Source organism: Vanacampus margaritifer, chromosome 16 (genome assembly GCF_051991255.1).
Source record: "Vanacampus margaritifer isolate UIUO_Vmar chromosome 16, RoL_Vmar_1.0, whole genome shotgun sequence".
Lineage (NCBI taxonomy): Eukaryota > Metazoa > Chordata > Actinopteri > Syngnathiformes > Syngnathidae > Vanacampus > Vanacampus margaritifer.
In genome coordinates this window covers 3,897,275-3,916,365 of record NC_135447.1, presented here as the reverse complement: position 1 = coordinate 3,916,365, position 19,091 = coordinate 3,897,275, and the positions used below count along the sequence as shown (strand labels likewise).

At 41.5% G+C, this 19,091-nt stretch overlaps 1 protein-coding gene across 2 annotated transcripts in view; it reads right to left on the bottom strand.

The window, feature by feature from the left end:
• Positions 1-6,356: 6,356 nt before the first annotated feature.
• jade2 (jade family PHD finger 2) overlaps positions 6,357-19,091 on the bottom strand; it is a 42,078-nt gene continuing 29,343 nt past the window's right edge. Inside the window, exons 8-14 of one of the 2 annotated variants that reach the window (XM_077545728.1) lie at positions 18,751-18,867; positions 17,726-18,061; positions 16,760-16,924; positions 11,060-11,177; positions 8,968-9,093; positions 8,254-8,378; positions 6,357-7,762 (exon numbers count right to left, since the gene is read on the bottom strand). In XM_077545728.1, coding sequence (XP_077401854.1) covers positions 7,136-7,762; positions 8,254-8,378; positions 8,968-9,093; positions 11,060-11,177; positions 16,760-16,924; positions 17,726-18,061; positions 18,751-18,867 — 1,614 coding nt within the window. In that variant the 3' untranslated portion in view covers positions 6,357-7,135. The remainder of the gene's footprint in view (positions 7,763-8,253; positions 8,379-8,967; positions 9,094-11,059; positions 11,178-16,759; positions 16,925-17,725; positions 18,062-18,750; positions 18,868-19,091) is intronic. The other variant, XM_077545729.1, reaches the window with a different exon arrangement.

The following is a 19,091-nucleotide window of genomic DNA, read 5'->3' as shown; positions in this document are numbered from 1 at the left end:
AAAAACCTGTCACTACACAGGAACTCACAATCAAACACTAATCCAGAACAACTGAGGGCAAACTGAATCAATAGGAAGTTCTTAGGTTGAATAATGTGTCATTCCAGAATTTTCATGAAACAAATACGCACATGTTGTGTAACGTTTAACTTGAAAGATGTCAACGAGCGCGTCTTCGAGTTTCCACCAGATGGCGCCCGAGACGTCAGTTAGTATTTTTTGACACGCACGTGCACGCACGCACACTTAGTTGGCATTACATGGATGTCTATTCACTACTAAACAATGGATTTAACACAACCAGGCTAATTATTTTTTATGAACAAGTACTGCCGATGTAGCAATCGTAGAAACAGTGGCTGAAGTCGGCCAAAACTGCTGTCATTGAATGAGAGATTAATTAGTAAGCACCATCAACTGTACAGGAAATGTACTCAAGTAATATTATTGTATATTGTTGGAAATTGATTTATGATTTTAATGACTGTCATTTTCTTTTACATCCGCCCAAGGGACTGGCAATGAAAATGAGCTTGACTTAGCTAACTCTAATTTGCATTGTAAAACGTTGATTAATTTGCAGTGTCCCTTTTAAATAAATAAATTCAAATTTAATATAATAATAATTGAAGCTTTTAATTATATTGTTTAATTATATGGATTCTCGCCCTTCTCGTTTATATGGTTCAGCCCCAGAATCTCACCCGCAACCCTCATGGGGACAATTCCTAGAGAGAAAAAATTGGATGGATTGATTACTTTGATAGATATTTCTGTTTGATTAGGTTTGTATTTTTATTAAAATATTTTTTTTAAATTTAGTTTGCCATTTTAAATGATTTTTTAAATAATTTTATTTTTAACAAAATTTAGTTGTTAGCTTTATTAAAATTGCTATTGCTATGATTAAATTACTTTAAAAATATTACATAATATTTGTCATACAGAAACTCCTGTTGAAAGCAAAACCATCTTATGAAGAACATTTTGAAATACTGTAATTCATAACTGGATGAATAGAAAATATTAGAAACGTTTATATGTAACACAATGTTATATACTATATAGATTTTCAGTTCCATACCGAAAAACAATGCACACATTCAACACAAAGTGCAGCAAAAACACTCCGTGATGATAACGAGATAATAAGCAGATGATTAATTGTGTGTAGAGGCACAAAGCAGCATGTTAACTCAGCATGTGCTTGAAGGTGACTTTGTCTCCCTCGCTTGCCTGCTTAAGAGCACATAACCTCGACAATCAGCCTCAAGAACCCCCCCCCCCCCCAAAAAACAACAACACGCACACTCAAAATGGTGGAAAATGATCAGTTCCAGTGTCGAAACTGTAACCATCGTAACATTTAACAGATTTTAACATGACCGTTGCACATAAAGAGAAGGTAAAAGTCAAATCAAATCAAGCTACTCACCCTTTGATGACATGGAGACGGGAAGAGACGATTTTGAGGCACAACTGGAACAAACAAAAGTCTGGTGATGTTTAATTAACTGCATTTATTAGAGTACTATTATTTAACAAAAAATACTATGGAAATAATTTAAATATATTAAATATTAGTACTATGCAAGGTATGGGGATTCATTTTTTTAAACTTTTGGATGATGTGATTGTCTTATATTTGTGATGTCATCCGTTGCGCACCACCTGACCACCAGAGGGCGTTACAGTCGCGGTAGAGTTCTTATTCTTTCATTGTGACGTCACCAGTTCAAGATAGCAGAGCCAAGGCATTTTAGTCATCAAAATGCGCACGTTGGTTTATTTTCTTCCAGGCATGATGTTTGTTTTCAATTCCTGACCTTTCGACTCGTCCAGCTTTTTCGAACAGGAAACGCCGCAACTTTTTGACGTCAGGCGGCCTGGATGGCAACCAAGTGTAACAAAAACAGAAATCTGCTCACATGTCCTCAGGACTATTAATTTCTTTCCCTTTTCTGTCTTGTTTGGGGGGGAAAAAAAGGCTAAAAAAAATAATACTGAGATATAATAATATGCTTTCATATAGAGGTGCTAAAATCACAATAAAATATATAAATACAGATTAAATAAATACAAAATAGAAAAAAGTTCAATCAAAATATATCTGTGTTTTTTATATATGGACTTAAACGTGTGGGCTAGAATTACAGTAAAATACATAATAAAAACAAACTTGCTGCAGTAGAGGATATATATATATATATATATATAAAAAATAGAATTCAGATTCTGATCCAGATTCACACTCAGTCTAAACACAATCTGGACTAAATCTGGTGCTGCTGAAGAGGATTGCTTTAAATGAATACAAAGAGAAACTCTGCTGGATTTAAGATATTACATGCTTAGAAAACAATAAAACCCTTATTAAAAAAAAAAAAATCCAGTATTTTTTTTCATGAGTGAATGCTAAAAACAAAATAAAGTCAAATTTAAATTAAAAAAACAATTAAAATAATTAACTACTTTTCATATGGGCTGAAACAATACAAGAACAGAAAAAAAAAAAAAATAAAACAAAAAAAAGTATAAAATACAAACTTAAAAAAGGTGCTATGACTTCTTTTGTACGCATTTTCGTGCAAACATTGTACACTGACATCTGCAGTCTTTCCCATCTGTAAAGGTGTGTTTGGACCAATGTGGTGCGGAAGAAGGCGATTGCAGCTGTCGTGGGAGTACACAGAAAGCACTGCTTTTATTGGACTGCACTGGACCAGACCGGGTGGGACACCACCAGGTAAGGGGGGGGGGGGTGTTTGGGGTTGGGGGAGGGGGGGGGGATTGGCAGCCGTGGTTAAGGCAACACACAAAGAGCATGCAGATATACAGTCACAGAGGAAGGACATCATCATATTGCTTGTCAAAGTCTCGCTCCAAACATCCAAATTGTACAAAAAGGAAGAAAATAGGCTTCTCGCGCTAAGGAAAAATACACGTTTGTTTGTTTACAAGTTGTCCCTCCCTCCTACAAAGAATATTCTAATACAAGAAAAATAAATATAGCAAAAACAAAATGCCAGAGAAAAATAAAAAATAATTTAAAATAGCTCTTTTTCTTCTTTTCATATATGTTCAATAGTTCTCTTTGCTATTCACAAATGGCACAACATTCTTTCGAAACAAAAAGAAGACAGAAGGATAAAACCCCTGCGACATTCATATTCACGTGTTGAACAAAAGAAGCTTTTGATGCAGCAGAGGGTTGATTTTCTTTCTTTCTTTTTTAAGAAGAGTCCGATTCTGAGCCTGATTCACACCCAGTCTAAACACAATCTGGACTAAATCTGGTGCTGGTGAAGATGATGCTTTAAATGAACACAAAGAGAAACTCTGCTTGATTGAAGTCAATAAGTGCTTAGAAAACATATCAAAACCCTCCTGTTATGTTCCGGGTCAAATTGACCCATTTTGAAGTTTGACAAATACATTCAAAATATAGTTTTTCCTTATGAAACGTCTTCTGTTTGGCTTAAGTGTTATCAACAAATACAATTTCAAACATTTGCAATGCAATGATTTCAATTGTGGTATTTGAGGATCATGAGACAGGACGCTGGGTCAAAATGAGCCATTTTAAAGGTAAAGAAATACAATTCAAATTACAAAGTATTTTTTAAATAATGTCTATTGGGATTAGAGAGTCAAACAAATACAACTAAAAACTGTTAAAAGTAGTTTCAAGCAATGTTTATTAAGACTTGTTCCATTTCTAATATGTGAGAATTGTTTGGCTCAATCAAGCAAATCAAACTATAAAAAGTTATAAATCGTTTTTTAAACAATGTTTGTTGAGTCGGGATTTCTCTTTCTCTCATTTTTGACACTTTTGTATAGTTAAAAATACTCTGGGTCAAAACGACCCATTTTTAAATAGTTAAAAGTACCTTTTAAACAATATTTGTTGAGAATTTCTTTAATGTTTCAGACACTTTTGATCATTAAAAGTGGCCTTGGTCAAAATGACCCATTAAAAAGATCAAGACAATACAATAATAAAAAAAGAAAACTTTTCTAATTGTATTGGAAACTTTGGCATCATTAAACAGGCTTGGGTCAAAATGACCCATTTAGAAATCAATCAAATACAATTGAATGTTAAAATTAGCTTTTAAACTATTGTTGTTGGAATTTTATTCATTCTGGACACTTTTGGAACATTAAATATGGCCCGGGTCAAAATGACCCATTCTAAAAAAGACAAGAAAAAAAAAGACCATAATAATAATAATTAAAAAAAAAGTTTTAATTTGTTTTTAAACAAAGTTTATTGAGTCCAACCCATTGCTTGTGAATCATTAAATACGCCCTGGGTCAAAATGACCCAGGAACAATATCACTGTTCCTGAGAAACAAACGTAACAGGAGGGTTAAGTGCTGCTTTAAGTGTTTAGTTGAGGTGCTTTCACGTCAAGTTGTCTTTTTCTAGTCAGAATCAGTCGATGGGTTTGTAAACTTGGTCCGCAGACCCCCCAGGGTCCGGTTCATTGAAATTCTGAGTGTACTTTGACACCACTCTCTTCTCTGATTGATCACAGAATGTTAACAGGAAGTGGCTTTTAATAACTGGGCTAAATTATGCCAGCAAATAACCAAATACGCATTATCCTCTTTCCTGAACAAAACAAATAAGAAAACATATTTGTATGATGACATGCTAACTGCTAACATGCTAAACCCAAGACGTACCCGTTCTACTGCCTAGTCTCGGTTTATGTGCTAGCTGCTGGCGGTATTGCTAATGTTGCTGAACCGGACCGAGGGGGGGGGGAAACCAACTGGATTCAAGCAAACTAAAATGTGCTAGTGTAAAAACACTTTTATTCTAAACCGCACGGAATTCTTTGCTTTAAAACCTGAACAATGTTGTTGATTAAAGGTAAAATGATGTAAAAGTCAAAGGCAAATGAACTTGTAATACCACTTTGTGCCTCTACGGGGCATGAGCGAACTTGAGATCGGTTGTCTGAAAAAAGCTAGTAATGAAATTAGCATTTCAACCTGGGAGCGGGGTTTGTTGCGAAATGCTACCAACGACAGGGTGAAGCTGAAATTGTATATTCAGAAGTGCCATCAATTCATTTATCAGTCCACATGTATTATTATTTTTTTACCCTCCTTCACCATTGCCATGTCTATTCCCCAAATGACTTTCTTCGGGTTTGGGCCTATAGTGCTACCTGTTGAATATGTTTTCATGTGGTCCGAGATTTCTGTTTTATAAAAACAGGTGTCACATGACCAGAATTCTTTGAGAAAGAATACGTGAGAATTAAAGACTCGAAAAAAGATAATATAATCCAAACTTCAGAGCCAACAGCAAGTCCAAAGTAGCGCACGACACTTAGCTTAGCATCTACTCGACACAGGGGGCAAAGACCCACTGTCTACATTTGGCTAAGAAGCTAGGTTGCTAAGAAGGAGAGGGCGTGGGCGCCACACTGTAAGTATTGTATGATAGCGGTTTGTGTACACTAAGAAGACGCCGCAGTGGGTCCATTTCGAGTCGATCGACCGCCTACGCCACTGCGCCGTCTCACAACTACGCACTACGACCTTTGCCTTCTACTTGGAAGGAACACATAAAACGTCAAAGGTTGTCATTCTCATTGCCAGCAGTAACAATATTAATAACAATAGCTTCCTCTTTGAAGGAGCGCATACAGGAGTGCCGGGTGCGCATACGGGAGCGTCAGGAATGCACACAGGATCTTCAGGAACGCATAAGGGAGCGTCTGGAACGGATACGTGAGCATCAGGAACGCATACGGGAGTGTTAGGAACGCATACGGGAGTGCTAGGAACGCATACGGGAGTGTTAGGAGCGCATACGGGAGTGTCAGGAGCACATCCGTGAGTGTTGCTCGCACATACGGGAGTGGCAGGAACGCATTCAGGATTTTCAGGAACGCAATTGGAGTGCATACGGGAGCGTCCGGAGCGCATACGCTACAGGTGACGCCTGTTCGGTTATTCAAACCCTGTTACACCAAACCTGCTTGAAGTGATTTTGTGATCAGTTCAGCATCAAACGCTACTATTACATCGCGTCACATTAGCGAAGCGACACAAAAAATACAGGAAGTAAAAATTGGGCCCACGCAGCTGATTGGTCCCGGCATTACGGTCATGTGACCACACCGAGTGCTCAGTAGTCGTCCAAACGTGGAAGTTTCTTGACATAGCTTTCTTTATATAGTTATATATTTATTCATATAGATACGTTAGCAGTTGCTAGCGGAATCTTTTAATTTCTATGCAAAAAAATAAAACATTGGTCGAGTTAAGAGACATTTTTAACCATTTTTCGTAAAACCCCTGAGATAACCACAGACGTCCTTCAGTACAAAAACACACAAATTGTCGGACAAACTTCGTCGACGTTATGTGGGAGTTCAGCCTCGTTAGCCTAGCCACGTCGTCTGCTGGCTAAAGTAAATGGAACGGGAAGTCAGACGTGCTAAATGCTGCCCTCTAGAGGCTATTAACTGGCACGGCACAATGTTGAAAGCCCACCTCTTTGATGGTAGGGCGTGAAAAATGGCAAATTGTCCGCACATCCTTCGTTCAGGCACTCTAAAAATGATTAAGGTGACACATTCGCATTGATTGTTACAAATCGGATTGGGCGACGGCTGATTGGTCGGTGATTGTTTGGCTTTTTTTATGGGGGGGTCTCTGAGGGGAGGGGGGTGCGACAGAAGGCACAGAGTTTATTCCAGGCAAACAAATGGAATTTTGAATAAGGAAGAATGTTTTTGTACGTTCTTTTTTTCAAACTCCAACTGCTCTTCTATGCAAAAACTAGCATTTTTTTCCCCGTAAACCAGTCAGTGCTAATAACGCTACTTGCTCGCTAGTTGTGCTTTCCGACACCACCTGCTATTCAAAGGAGACCCTGAAACCAGCCTCGGTAAAGATATTTAGAAGAATGCCCCAAAGAATAAGACCACAAAGTCTTTTAACGCGCAGAAATCGGCTAAAAAAACGGACGCCTGTTTCCTATTTCCGTTCAGAACTTAGCGGTGAGACGCGAGGAGGCTAGTGGCTACATTCAAAGAATGCTCGGGGCACAGCTGGAGCGAGTGGGCTAACGACAGTTTGCATGTCTGCGGTGCGTTCAGGATCCTTAGGACGCCATGACGCTCCGCCTCAGCAGGTCCTCATTCCCAGAATGCAACTGCGCCAGGCGGAGCTTGCGCGCTCCGCGCGTGTCCAAGTCGCTTTGCTCACCGTCGGAAAAGTAGCCGTCGCCGTGGAGCAAACGCTGGTCCTTTGCCTCGGATGCCGCCCCGCCCCGCCCTCGGGATTTAATCTGGCGGGACATGCGTAGCCGTGAGGACGGCAGGGCGGGCGGGGGCCTGGACGTGACGCCGTTGCTGCCCCACGGCCCGCCGTCCTCCGAGATGTGGCAAGAGTCCATTTTGGAGATAGTCGGCTGCAGGTCGGAACTCCTGGTATGGTGACGGTGCAGGTGGTGGTGATGTAGGACCCTAGAGGAAACGCGGGACCCCTTGCGGAAGCCGTGCTTTTCTTCCGCCGCGCCGCCCGTCCACGTGCCCTTGACGGCGGACCCCGAGCCGGCGGACAGGAGCGTTCGCGGAGACGGCGGTATGGTGCCAGAGGCTGGCGTGTGCCCGCGGGCGCGGGGCCTGCTGCTGCCTCGGGATTTGCGACCCAGCTGGGGCGTCTTCCACGTGGACTCCATGGAGTTTTCCATCATCAGGTTGAGCAAGCTCTCCTCATCCTGCAGGAGCTACAGGACAACCGGGAAATTTAGCGTTGCCGTAAAATGTGATGGCAGACATCCCTGTGTCTTTTCGAGCATGAGTACTTGAGACTTTTTGGTGGGTCTACTTGTGATAGACAAGCTGACCAAATTTTATATTCTAAGGGAACCTGGCTTGGGGAATAAATTTTTTTGGTGTTCATTTTATGGCTTTTGAGTATGGAGGACCAAAAATGACAAAATGAATAAATAAATATAGAAATAACTGAAAATAAAATTGGATATAAAAAAATAACAAAAAAATTTAATATAAGAAAAAATAAATATAAAGGGAATTTATTATATATATATATATTGTTGTTTTTATTTACATTTATATAAATTTTTTTGTATTTCATTTTTAAATTATACTTTATATGTTTGTTTTTATTTTCCCTTTTATTTATTTTTTATTTAGACATTTTTTGCTCTTCATTTTTTTTGTGTGTGTCCGTTTCAGGATAGTTTTGGACTGTTACCTGGTCGGAGAGCAGGCTGCCGCTCTTGTCCCGGTGCTGTGAACTCAAAGCCCACTTGCTTAGCATGTCGTCAGCCAGCCAGCTGTCGAACAATGAGTTGTCCAAAGGGAAGGACTTGGATAAACCTACAGAGACAAAATATTTCATATTTAAAAAAAAAAAAAAAAAAAAGTGTGGTGTGTAAATCATGGTGAATGATGTGCCAAGTAGGACGGCAGGAGGTGCTGTTTGGGTGGCTGTGACACCTCCGAGCCTCTACACAAGCGCAGGCACATAAACACACACATTTGTTTCCATGACGCAGCATGCCTCTGCAAGAGAAGCGAGGGAGGCGGAAAAAAGGAGCAGGAAGGTAAACAAACACGCCACCGTGGAAATGATGTGACGCATGATTTTACACAACATTGCACCGAGGACAAATCAGAAATGAATGAAAATCGAGGGAATGTTACGTTTTTCGTTTTGAGCGCTCCGGAGGCGTGTGCCCAGGCCAGGCTTAGGATCGTATCCAAGATAGTCGCACTTACCAAGCACTCCAAAGTGTGGTTCTTAAAAAAAAAAAATGTTGAATGAGAGTTCTTGTGCCCAGGCCAGTTTGAGGACGATCGACTGATCATCCAGATTTATGTTTATGAGGGCTCCAGAGCAAAGTACCCAGGCCCGCTGGGACAATAATGATAATAATCAAAATAATTCAGTGGTGTTAGAGTGTACCTATCTCTTTAAGCAGCGAGCCACTGTCTGACTTCCATTTCTCCTTTCTCTTGTCAGGACTACTCTTCCTCCCGCTCTCCTTCCCTGCACTCTGCTTCCTCTTCCCTCCTTCCTTCTGGGCTCTCTCTGCAAGGAGACACAATTATATACTCTCTGTTATATAGATATTGAGTTTGTTTTTCCTCCATGATGCCGCCACATCACGTTAGCATTTGCAGGCTAACGCTAGTGCTCCTTTTTTGGTACCCTTGAGCAGATGCACGCAAAGCAAGATTGAAAAGAAAACAAGTCATTTGGTTACTGGTAGAGGTTATGGTGGTAACAACCTTGAGCCACATGCTGCTTCATCAAGTCCAAAGACATTTTTCTTTTCCTCCACTCTGGCAGGATCTAATCACCTGCAACTGATTTTTGTCAATATTCTCCCCATTTTCTCGCTCTTTTAATTTCCCTAATCAGATTTTTTTTCTTTTGTTTGAGTTGTGGCTCAGCAGGAGGTGGGGTGTGTCTTTTTTGGGGGGTTTTCAAGGACAAGAGCGGAAGATCCCCCCCCCTTGCAGCTTGTAATCTGCGCACACATCCAACTACATCAGCAGTGCTTTAAAACACCATTTTACAAGCTTTTATGTGCACAATTTAAAGCCCGAGCAAGTGGCGCGAAGGTTCTCTTATCTTAGGATGTATAAATCACAATTTTGAGGGCTTTCCTAAACTCAAAAATGTGCAGTTGTGTTCATCCTGGCGAAAATGTACTTTTGGTAGGGCTTGCAAGGCGTGACCGCCTGTAATCGCGCCCCTGGGCTGCTTTTAAAATCCACACTCCAAAGCCAGTTTCACTTAGCAACAACACAAGATTTGGTAGTCATGTCAATCATGAGTAGAGCCACAAAAAAAGTCTCAAGCAACCATGCTTTAAAATTCACAGAAGGTCTGCCATTTTGGTTTGAAGAAGTCTCATTTTGGCCATTTCCAGTGGCCTTACATAAAATGCTTAAATAAAAATCAGTCCCTGAAGCCTGTTTCACTTCGCAACATGAAATTTGGTAGGCATGTCTATCACGAGTAGACCCACAAAAAAAAAGTCTCATTCATTTCATTCATGCATGACTTCTCCTGCTGACACTTTGGTTTCTTTCAAACTGTATACTCGCAGCAGCTTGAATTCTTTTTATTTATAATCTAAGGACCTCTCACCTCTCTCTCGCTCGCTATGCGGGAGATGCACGTTATGCAGAGTGATTAATGACCTCGCTTTCTAGATGCACTCAACTGCGGCATAAGTGTGTGCGTGCATGTGTGTGTGTCCTACTTCGTACCTGAGCTCATTAGCTTTTCTTCCTACCTCCCTCCACCCCTCGCCTTCCCTCCCTCCCTTATCTTTACTCGGACTGCCATCCCATAAACCTTCCCACCCATCTTCTTCCTCATTTCGCCTGCCTTTGTCATCGTTCAACACGCACACAAATTCGTGCACACGTACACGCCAGGCGAGAGCAGATCAGAGAGGCCAAAACTAACCGCTGTCAGCTCGTCACAGTTGGAATGTAAATGTGCTGCACTTCCTGCATAACAATACTTATACTCTCGCGTATGTGTGTGCGCGTGTGTCCTAGAAAATTGTGTCAGATGATAGTGGCCATTTTATGTCGGATACTACTCCAAAAATTTCAATAGGGCTCTTCTCTGGATCTGGTGCATTTCAATGCATTAGAATATTGTAAAAAGTTCATATATTTCAGTAGGTTCTATTAAAAAAAAGACTGAAAGTTTATTTTGTAGCATTTTGATATATATATATGAATATCACTTTTTGTATTGACATACCGAAATGAAATCACTTTTCTACGATATTCAAATTTATTCAGGTGCACCTGTCTATGACAATAATACCCTCAACTTTCCCAGAGATGATCAGAAAATTGTGAATGAACACACATGACCAGCTGAGCTTTCTTACTGGCGCAACAACGAAGTGAAAATGTGAAATGAAAAAAAAAAAAAAAAGGAATGAAATAGTAGGGGACTTAGAAGGCAACCCTGGGGTACACCACAAAGACATATGCCTAAATATGCGAAAGTATGTGCTGTGTACCTCCAGCCATGTCCTCTTCTAGCAGCTGTATCTGCAGGTGGAAGATCTTCTCCTGGAGGTCGCACAGGCTGTGCTTCATCTTCTCTCGCCGTGTCACCATGTAGCACAGGTTGCGCACCTGGAAGCAGACCAATACAACATGATAAGAAAATGGGGAAACGGCTATCGGCTTGCCCTTAGAATTTGAATCGGCCCAAGGACAAGCTAACATGGGTTCATGATTGGGTACATGCTAAGATGAACACAATAAAGATTGCGAAACACTGCTTTGGAGTTAGCTTGGAAACTAGCATTTAAGTGCTAAACTTGTCCATTCTGAGCTCTGGGTGCAGGCCAGAACACTTGCAGCTAAAACACCAGAAACTGGACACCGGCCAGCTGGATTGTACGACGCTAACTCGATTATTATGTGTCTCTGACCACATCTGTGTGTGTGTGTGAGTGTGTTGGCTGCAGGCTGACTGTTTATCTGTTGATCTTGATTGATTGGTCTGCTCGGCCGATTTGGCCCGTTCTATCCCCGCGAGCGAGCGAGCGAGCGCGCGCGCGCGCTACGGATAAAAATAACTTCTCAACCGGGACACAATGTGCGGAACCTGTCGTTGATTAGGCTGCTAATCTGTGTGTGTGTGTGTGTGTTATTTAGCAAAGCAGGATACATAACAGGGGGCGCGGGGCAATTGTTTGTTTACTTTCCAACTTCCTCCTCACTCATTCTCTGCCTATCAAACTGTCATTTTTCAAATATTTCAGCTACTGACGACTGTATCAGTTAGGAACTTTAAATTTAATGGATGGCTATCATCAGTAAACGCACAAAAAGTCTCAAGAAGCAAACTGAAAAGCCACAGGAAGTCTGTCATTTTGTTGTGAAGTGGCCATTTTAGTCATTTCCAACCACAAACGTGTCCGAGACATTTTATTGTGATTTTTTTTTTTTTTAAATTCACCCCCTAAAGCCAGTTTCCCATGGCAACGAAAAATTTTGTAGTTATGTCTATCATGACTATACCCGTAAAAAAAACTCTCAAGAAACCATGCTTGGAAAGCCACAAGTCAGCCATTTTGGGGCAAAGTGGCCATTTCAGAAGTTTCCATCTTGCATTTTTCAAAACGTCTGCCCTCAAAGTTAGCTTCCCTTAGGAACATGACATTTGGTAGGCATGTCTATCCTGTGTAGACCTACGAAAAACAAAAATAAAACAAGGACTCTACCATTTTATTTTGAGGCTGCCACTTTGCCCATCTCCATAGATCCTTCAAATGTAAATTTGCCCTAGAGAGTAATTATGAATCTGATTGCTATGAATTTTTGGGGAAAATTCAGCCCCCAAATCCAGTTTCCCTTAACGACACGAAATTTGGTAGGCATGCCTATCACGAGTAGACCCACAAAAAAAGTCTCAGAAAGCCATGCCTAAAAGCTGACAGGGGCCTTTCATAAAATGCTTATTGGAAAAAATAAATAAATAAAATCAGGCCCCGAAGCTAGTTTCCCTTAGCAACATGAAATTTATAGTAGTCATGTCTATCACAAGTAGGCCCATACTGTAAAAGAGTCTCAAGAAACCATCCCCAAAAATCCACAGGAAGGAACAGCTCTAGTTCAAAGCCAGACCATTTCCAAAGGTCCTCCAAAAGCAAACCTTCAAACTCAACACCGGGCCCAATCGAACATGTGCGCTGGCCCCGAACCATCTACATATCACCACTATTGATCTCTAATTGGCCCGCTATCACCGCACGGACAGCCGGCGTTTAAACAAAAGATGGAATGTTCCCAACGGAGCCAGCGAGAACATCAACAAGTCATTTGTCACTTGTTGAATCCGCCATTAGTCACACAGCCGCCATGTAAAAGCCACACATGACCACATTGACATCCTTTAAACACACGTCTGCATTTGAATGCAGTCTCAATGCAGAGAACACCTCGTTGGAACTTACGCTGCTAGTCTGTTGACTTTTCAAAAGGAAAGTCAGTTGAAGGAGCTTTCTTTGTTTTGTTTTGGTGACATTTGTGCAGCAAAGTGAATTAAAGCGAGCGATGCAGCGATGTGTGACAGGGCGGGCATCCGCAAGGCTTTTATTGAAATAACAATTTGGCAGCTGACGCTGTTGTTGTGACTGGTTTATTGTTGTGTTTTTTTTTTTTATGTTGTTTTGTGCCGGGAAAGAAAAGAAAAAAACAATGGGCAATAACGGTAAACTGCCGTCCACTGTAGTGGACTGATGCGCAACTTTGACATGCACAGATTTTGAAGAACTGAGACATACACATTTTGAAGTCCAGTTCTGACACGTATGCTTAAAAAAAATATTCTTTAAGTATCTGTGACAACTTTGGCATCACACATTTATGGGAAAAGACTGCGCACATTTCATCTCGTGCATGTTTACACGCGGCTGTAGCATAGCGACACGCTATCCGTGTCAAACCCGTACGCTTCCTAGCATGTGCGCGGTGGCATGCGTGTGTATACGTGCCCCTACACCCCCCCCCCCATTGTCTTATCAAAGCCGTGCGAATTTAGGGTTTGACTGGCCGTGAATTATTTATCCCCGCCGAGGCCGTGGAAACACACAAGCGGCAATAAATATTTATACGCAAGCCTCATATTTATTTCATTGCGGTATCAGAGGGGCAGCTAGCGGGATGGCGTCAGGGAGGAGGAGGAGGGAGGAATAAAAAAATAAAAAAAACAGGTGAGAGAAATTGATGAGGGTTACCATTACAGTACAGCATAGTCGTGCTGCAGTACAACATGTGGGAAGTAGGGCAAAGGAAAGAGAGGCTGAATAAAAGATGTTATACGAGCGCTACAGGCTCACCTTATTATCATACTACAGCTTAATGTGCCTGAGGACATAACTAATACGAACTGGAGAATGTCATTTCTGGAGGAATATTGGGTGCGAATGCTGAAGTGCTGACACTGAACGGAACTGAATTAATTAAAACGGCAGAAATGTTAAATTTGAGACAAAAAGTTGTTTTTTTTAAATGACATTTTTTTTTTTTTTTTATCGTTTCATTTGGGAATTTTGTCAATTTTGGGGATGTGGAAAACGGCTCCCAAGGTGTCCTGAATTTTGTGAATACTGTATTTTGAAATCAGTTTGAGAAATGGGGAAGTAATATATCTCATTCATTTGAACGGGACTTATATTTTTTTAATGAAAACTTGTGAGGTGATGTGGATTTTTTTTCCCCAAGATGTCCCTGAATTTTGTGAATATTTTCAAGTTGCAGTGGTTTGAATGTATTAAGAAATGTGGATGGTTCAACATGTCAAGAATAATAATGATGTAGTAAATATAAATCATTTTGGTGCGGATAAACATGAAAGCAACAACAACAACACTTTTTGTGGTTACTATATCACATGAGAGGCTACTGACAAAATAATTACAGCTCTGAAAAGCTCTCATCCAGGGTTTTAATTTGAGATATGATATGATAGTAATAAGTTTAAGTGAGTTTTAATCATTTTAATGTAGTAAAAGCGTGTGGGAGGGGTAAAACTATATATATGGTCTGTCTATGTCACAGAATTCCACCTTATGTGGGTGGGTCTGAAAAATAGTCACTGTGATGATGTCATGTGTACTTAAGAGCCAAGATATACATTTGTGTGTTTGTATTTTGTGGCCAAGGCTGTTAGCGTTTGGAGCAGTGTTGCATGCCGGGAGCTACGCTGATGCCGATCCAACGCCCGTCTGCGGACTGCCCCGCAGCTCCACTGCACTCTTGTGAGCTGTTTCACTGTATTTGTGTGTGAGAGCAGGCTGAGTCATTGAATAGCTTTTTTTTTTTTCCCCCTCCCTTGCCTTGTCCTCTGTCTGAACCCGAGCAAGTTACATAACAAGACAGTTGATGGCAGACATGAAGACGCGAGATGGGCCTCGCTAATACGTTTACCCACCAGAGAAATCAACTCAACTGTCGTCTGGCTTCTCTTTCCCCACTCAGTCTTCTTTCCGTAAATAAAATACGTCATAAAAAAGTAGCCCTCCCACCAAGGCTACCCTGCAAAAGGAATGATTATTATGTAAGATCCGGCGTTAGGAAATGGTTGTATCCAGCTAACAGCGGCATGAATAACAACAGTAAATATCACAGAAAATATCACGTATATTAGCCGTGACAAGACCGACGTGAACATGATATTGCTAGCTAGCGTCCCTTTTAGCATTAGCCACCGCAGGCCTCAAATGACTAATCACCCTTTCTTGACTTGTGTTGACAGTTAGCCGGCGCGCTAGCAACACCTGCAAGACTTAAGCAACGATTGTTGTCAAGCACTCGGGAGCCGAATGTCGACTTGGCGAAAAAGCTCAGGGATGCTTTGAAGGACATCACGGAGCAATTCGTTACACTGGCAGCACTTCAAAGACCAGTAGTGGAGGAAGGTGGGGAGGTGTTTAATCCAGGGCGACATTAACCCCCCCCCCCAGAAATGTACACACATTCACACACGGCGGATGGTGAATGGAAGGGATTTTTTAATTCGCCGGCAAATCAGAGTTGATTGGAAACCTCTCTGGTGGCAACACACATGCACGCACACAGATTGGAGACACACAATGCAAGACATACAACACTTTCATCCTGACAGACACTCTTCAGGGCAAAAAAAAAAAAAAAGATGGTGAAGGACGGAGAGAAAAAAGATGACAAACTGAATCTTGTCACTTGTCAGGATGAGGTATGTGTGGACTTGGTATTGAACCTTTTTGTTCTAAAGCTGTTCTTTAACCAGCTTTTTGAAGAATTAAGGATCATGATCAATATTTCTATCAACTCAAGCTAACTTTGAAAGAAAAAAAGCAACTTAACAGAAAGAATGGTTCAATTATATGGGTAAAATTAATAAAATAAAAATGATGTAAAAAATATTTTAAAGCTTATTTAGTCTCTTCTTCAGCCATTTAATAAGAGAAACTAGCTTCGTTTTTACTAGCTTGATGCTAACATTAGCTACATTAGTTACATTTTAGACGCCGATCTGATCCACTGTGATTTAACCCCGAGTGTTGTTTTCATAAGGATTTCCCCCCCATGACCGCCAAAGCACCGTCACGTCAGCTCATATTGACGGGATAAACAACGTGAAAGGCGTCGATAGCGGGCGGTGGGGGCCCGGGAGAGTTTCAGATCGCGAGGGCAGCGGCCAATCGATAGATTCTGACTTGCGGTCGCCGTGATGAACCCGAGCGGAGTTAATCTTAGCGACGGCGTGAAAGGAGGCACTGGAGAGCACTTGTTGAAGTCTGGCTGCCTTCTGGGGAGCTATTGGGCACTTTATCACCATAAGAGGTAAGAAAGTGTAACAGAAAAGATCGATAAAGACTGTAAATCACCACTTCTACACTCCTTAAGTCAACCGGCTGAGGCTATTTCGCTGCTTGTAGAAAATGCATTTTTCCGCCTTCCCCCCACCCCTGCCGTCACTGTTCCATATAAACGGCACCGCTGCGCGCGTTCTCACAGTCCCGCAGTTTTGGTTATTAAGATGATGAGATACGTTTGGGAGAGCCACAGTTGCTTCCCACTCTAGTCGCAGCCTCCTTACAAACACTAAATGATCCCGTTTTGGCAAGTTCGGTCTGAAAGACACAAGTGAGTAAATGTCGGACGGCAATCTTTCCGCTATAAGAGACGCATTGTTGCCTGAGTTTTTTTTTCACCCCACTCACCCTCTCCAGGTCTTGTCGGAGGTGCGTGAAAAGCTTGAGTCGTCGGTAGAGGACGTCCTGCTCCTGCTGGGCCAGGTTGTCCACCTCGTCTCGTTTGAGAGTCACCAGAGGCTGGTTGAAGTTGGCCTTCCTTTTCAGTTTCCAGAATTGGTACAGGAAGTCCACCTTAGGGAGGAATGTTTTCATAGCATTTACAACACAATTTTTTTATTTTTTTTTTTATTAAAGTCTTTAAAAATACCCCCAAAATTTTAAAAACAAACACAAACAATAATCAACTCCAAAGATGTACACTATAAAATGAACCGAAAGCCAATACTTACTGTAGGGGTAAAAATCAAGATTAAGTAGTATTTCACATTCAACAATCTTCAGCAAAAACTAGACAGAGCTTGAAATACTTCCTGTTTTCATTCTTCTTTCAAATTTACAGTGGTAAACTAACACTTACACAATAGTGTGCCACCATTTAGTGGCCAGCAGTGGAATTACACTCAAGATAAACAGGAGACAGAACAAAATAGTTACATAAACTACCAAAAAATCTGCAAAATAGCAGGTCAGTGAGCCCGAAACCCAAGATGGAAGTGATTTTATTGTATATCAAATTAATTTGGTGCCATTAATCCATTCCTCAGAAACACAATTATTTGTCATGTATTTTTGATCAATAAATAAAATATATAAATAATATAAAATAAAATTATCCAAAAAAAGAGACTGTTTTTACTGTAGTATTCGTAAATTAAATGAGTGATTTTAAAAGGTGTGGCCTCATAAAAGATGTCAGGAGCTGTAGTCGGTTTGGCCGATTAGTCACCACATCAATCGAGTCGAGAGATGGCATGTCTCTCAAATTTTGCCTTAGATCACAATGAAAAAAACGTCACTTGTAAGCGAAGGTGCCACTTGACTTGGCACGAGCGGTTTTTCTATGATATCAAAAAGTTAAGGCTCTGAAAGTACCTGCATGACAGGCAGCGCCATATTCTCCGCCACCTCGCCGGGGTTCACCAGTCGGTAGAACTCGTCCTCCAGCTCCTGGAGCTTCTGCTTCCGCTGGCTCACCTTGTCCCGCTCCAGCTGGTCCCGCTCGGCCCTCTCTGACACCGAGTACGGGACCGATCTGGGCTCCGGAAGCTCGGCCGTCCACTCGGGTCGGGCCGCTCCGCCCCCGCTGTGCTCCAGACAGAAGGACTTGAAGCGGACCTCGTCGTTATCAGCCAGGATGGTCCTCATCTCCAGACCGTGGTCGAAGGCGCACGTCACGTGGAAGGCCACAATACATGAGGGCATCGAACACTGTCAGGGGAGAGGAAGAACCAGGAAAGAACCTCAAGGGTTTTGTCACATCCATCAAACATAAGATGGTTGGTCAAGTTCTGATCATGTAGAGTTGACTTACACGTTTTGTGTTTTATGGCAGCAAATTTCACCATTATGAAAACTAAAGTGGTTCACAATTGACCATCATCCATCTGTCTAGTAAACTGTAGTTCAAATTTGGTAGCTATCGGCGGTCAAAATTACCCTAAAATGGCCACTTTAAATCAAAATGGCTGACTTTCCGTGTCTTTTAAGGCATAGCTGCTTGAGACTTTTTTGTGGGTCTAATCATGATAGACATGCCTCCCAAATTTCATGTTGCTCAGACAAACAGGCTTCAGGGGCTGAATTTTCCCAAATTTGTCATGTTTTATGATGTATCAGACCCTAAAATGGCCACTTCAAACCAACACAACAGATTTCCTTTGCCTTTTCCAGCATAGCTTCTTGAGACTTTTTTGTAGGTCTACTTATGATAGATACACCTACCAAATTTAAAGTTCCTCCGAAAAACAGGTTTTAGGGGCTGAATTTTTACCTTTTATGATGTATCAAACCCTAAAAAATGCCACTCCAAACCAACATGGCAGACTTCCGGTGTCTTTTCAGACATGGCTTCCTGAGACTTTTTGGCAACCAAATTTCACGCTGCTAGCCACCAGTACCTGTATGCATGTTCCGGTGTGCTCTCGACACAGGCTGCAGGACAGAGCCCATCGGCTGGCGGGAATGTGGGACACCTTAGTGATGGGCTCCATCTTCTCCGGACAGCCGATACTCACCTAGCACACAAACAAAACTACAATTTATATTCCATCATAATACTGAATTGTTTTTGTTTTATTTCCCCTTGTTTGTTACTGTGCTGATCCATGACGGGCGCTTGCTTGTTCAGTGCCGCGACTGATTGATTTGTCTGTTAATTGACCCTGATGTGTCACACACATATACACGCACGCACACAAATTAAGGGAAGTTATTGTACCCAAAGGCTGTAGCGTTGTTT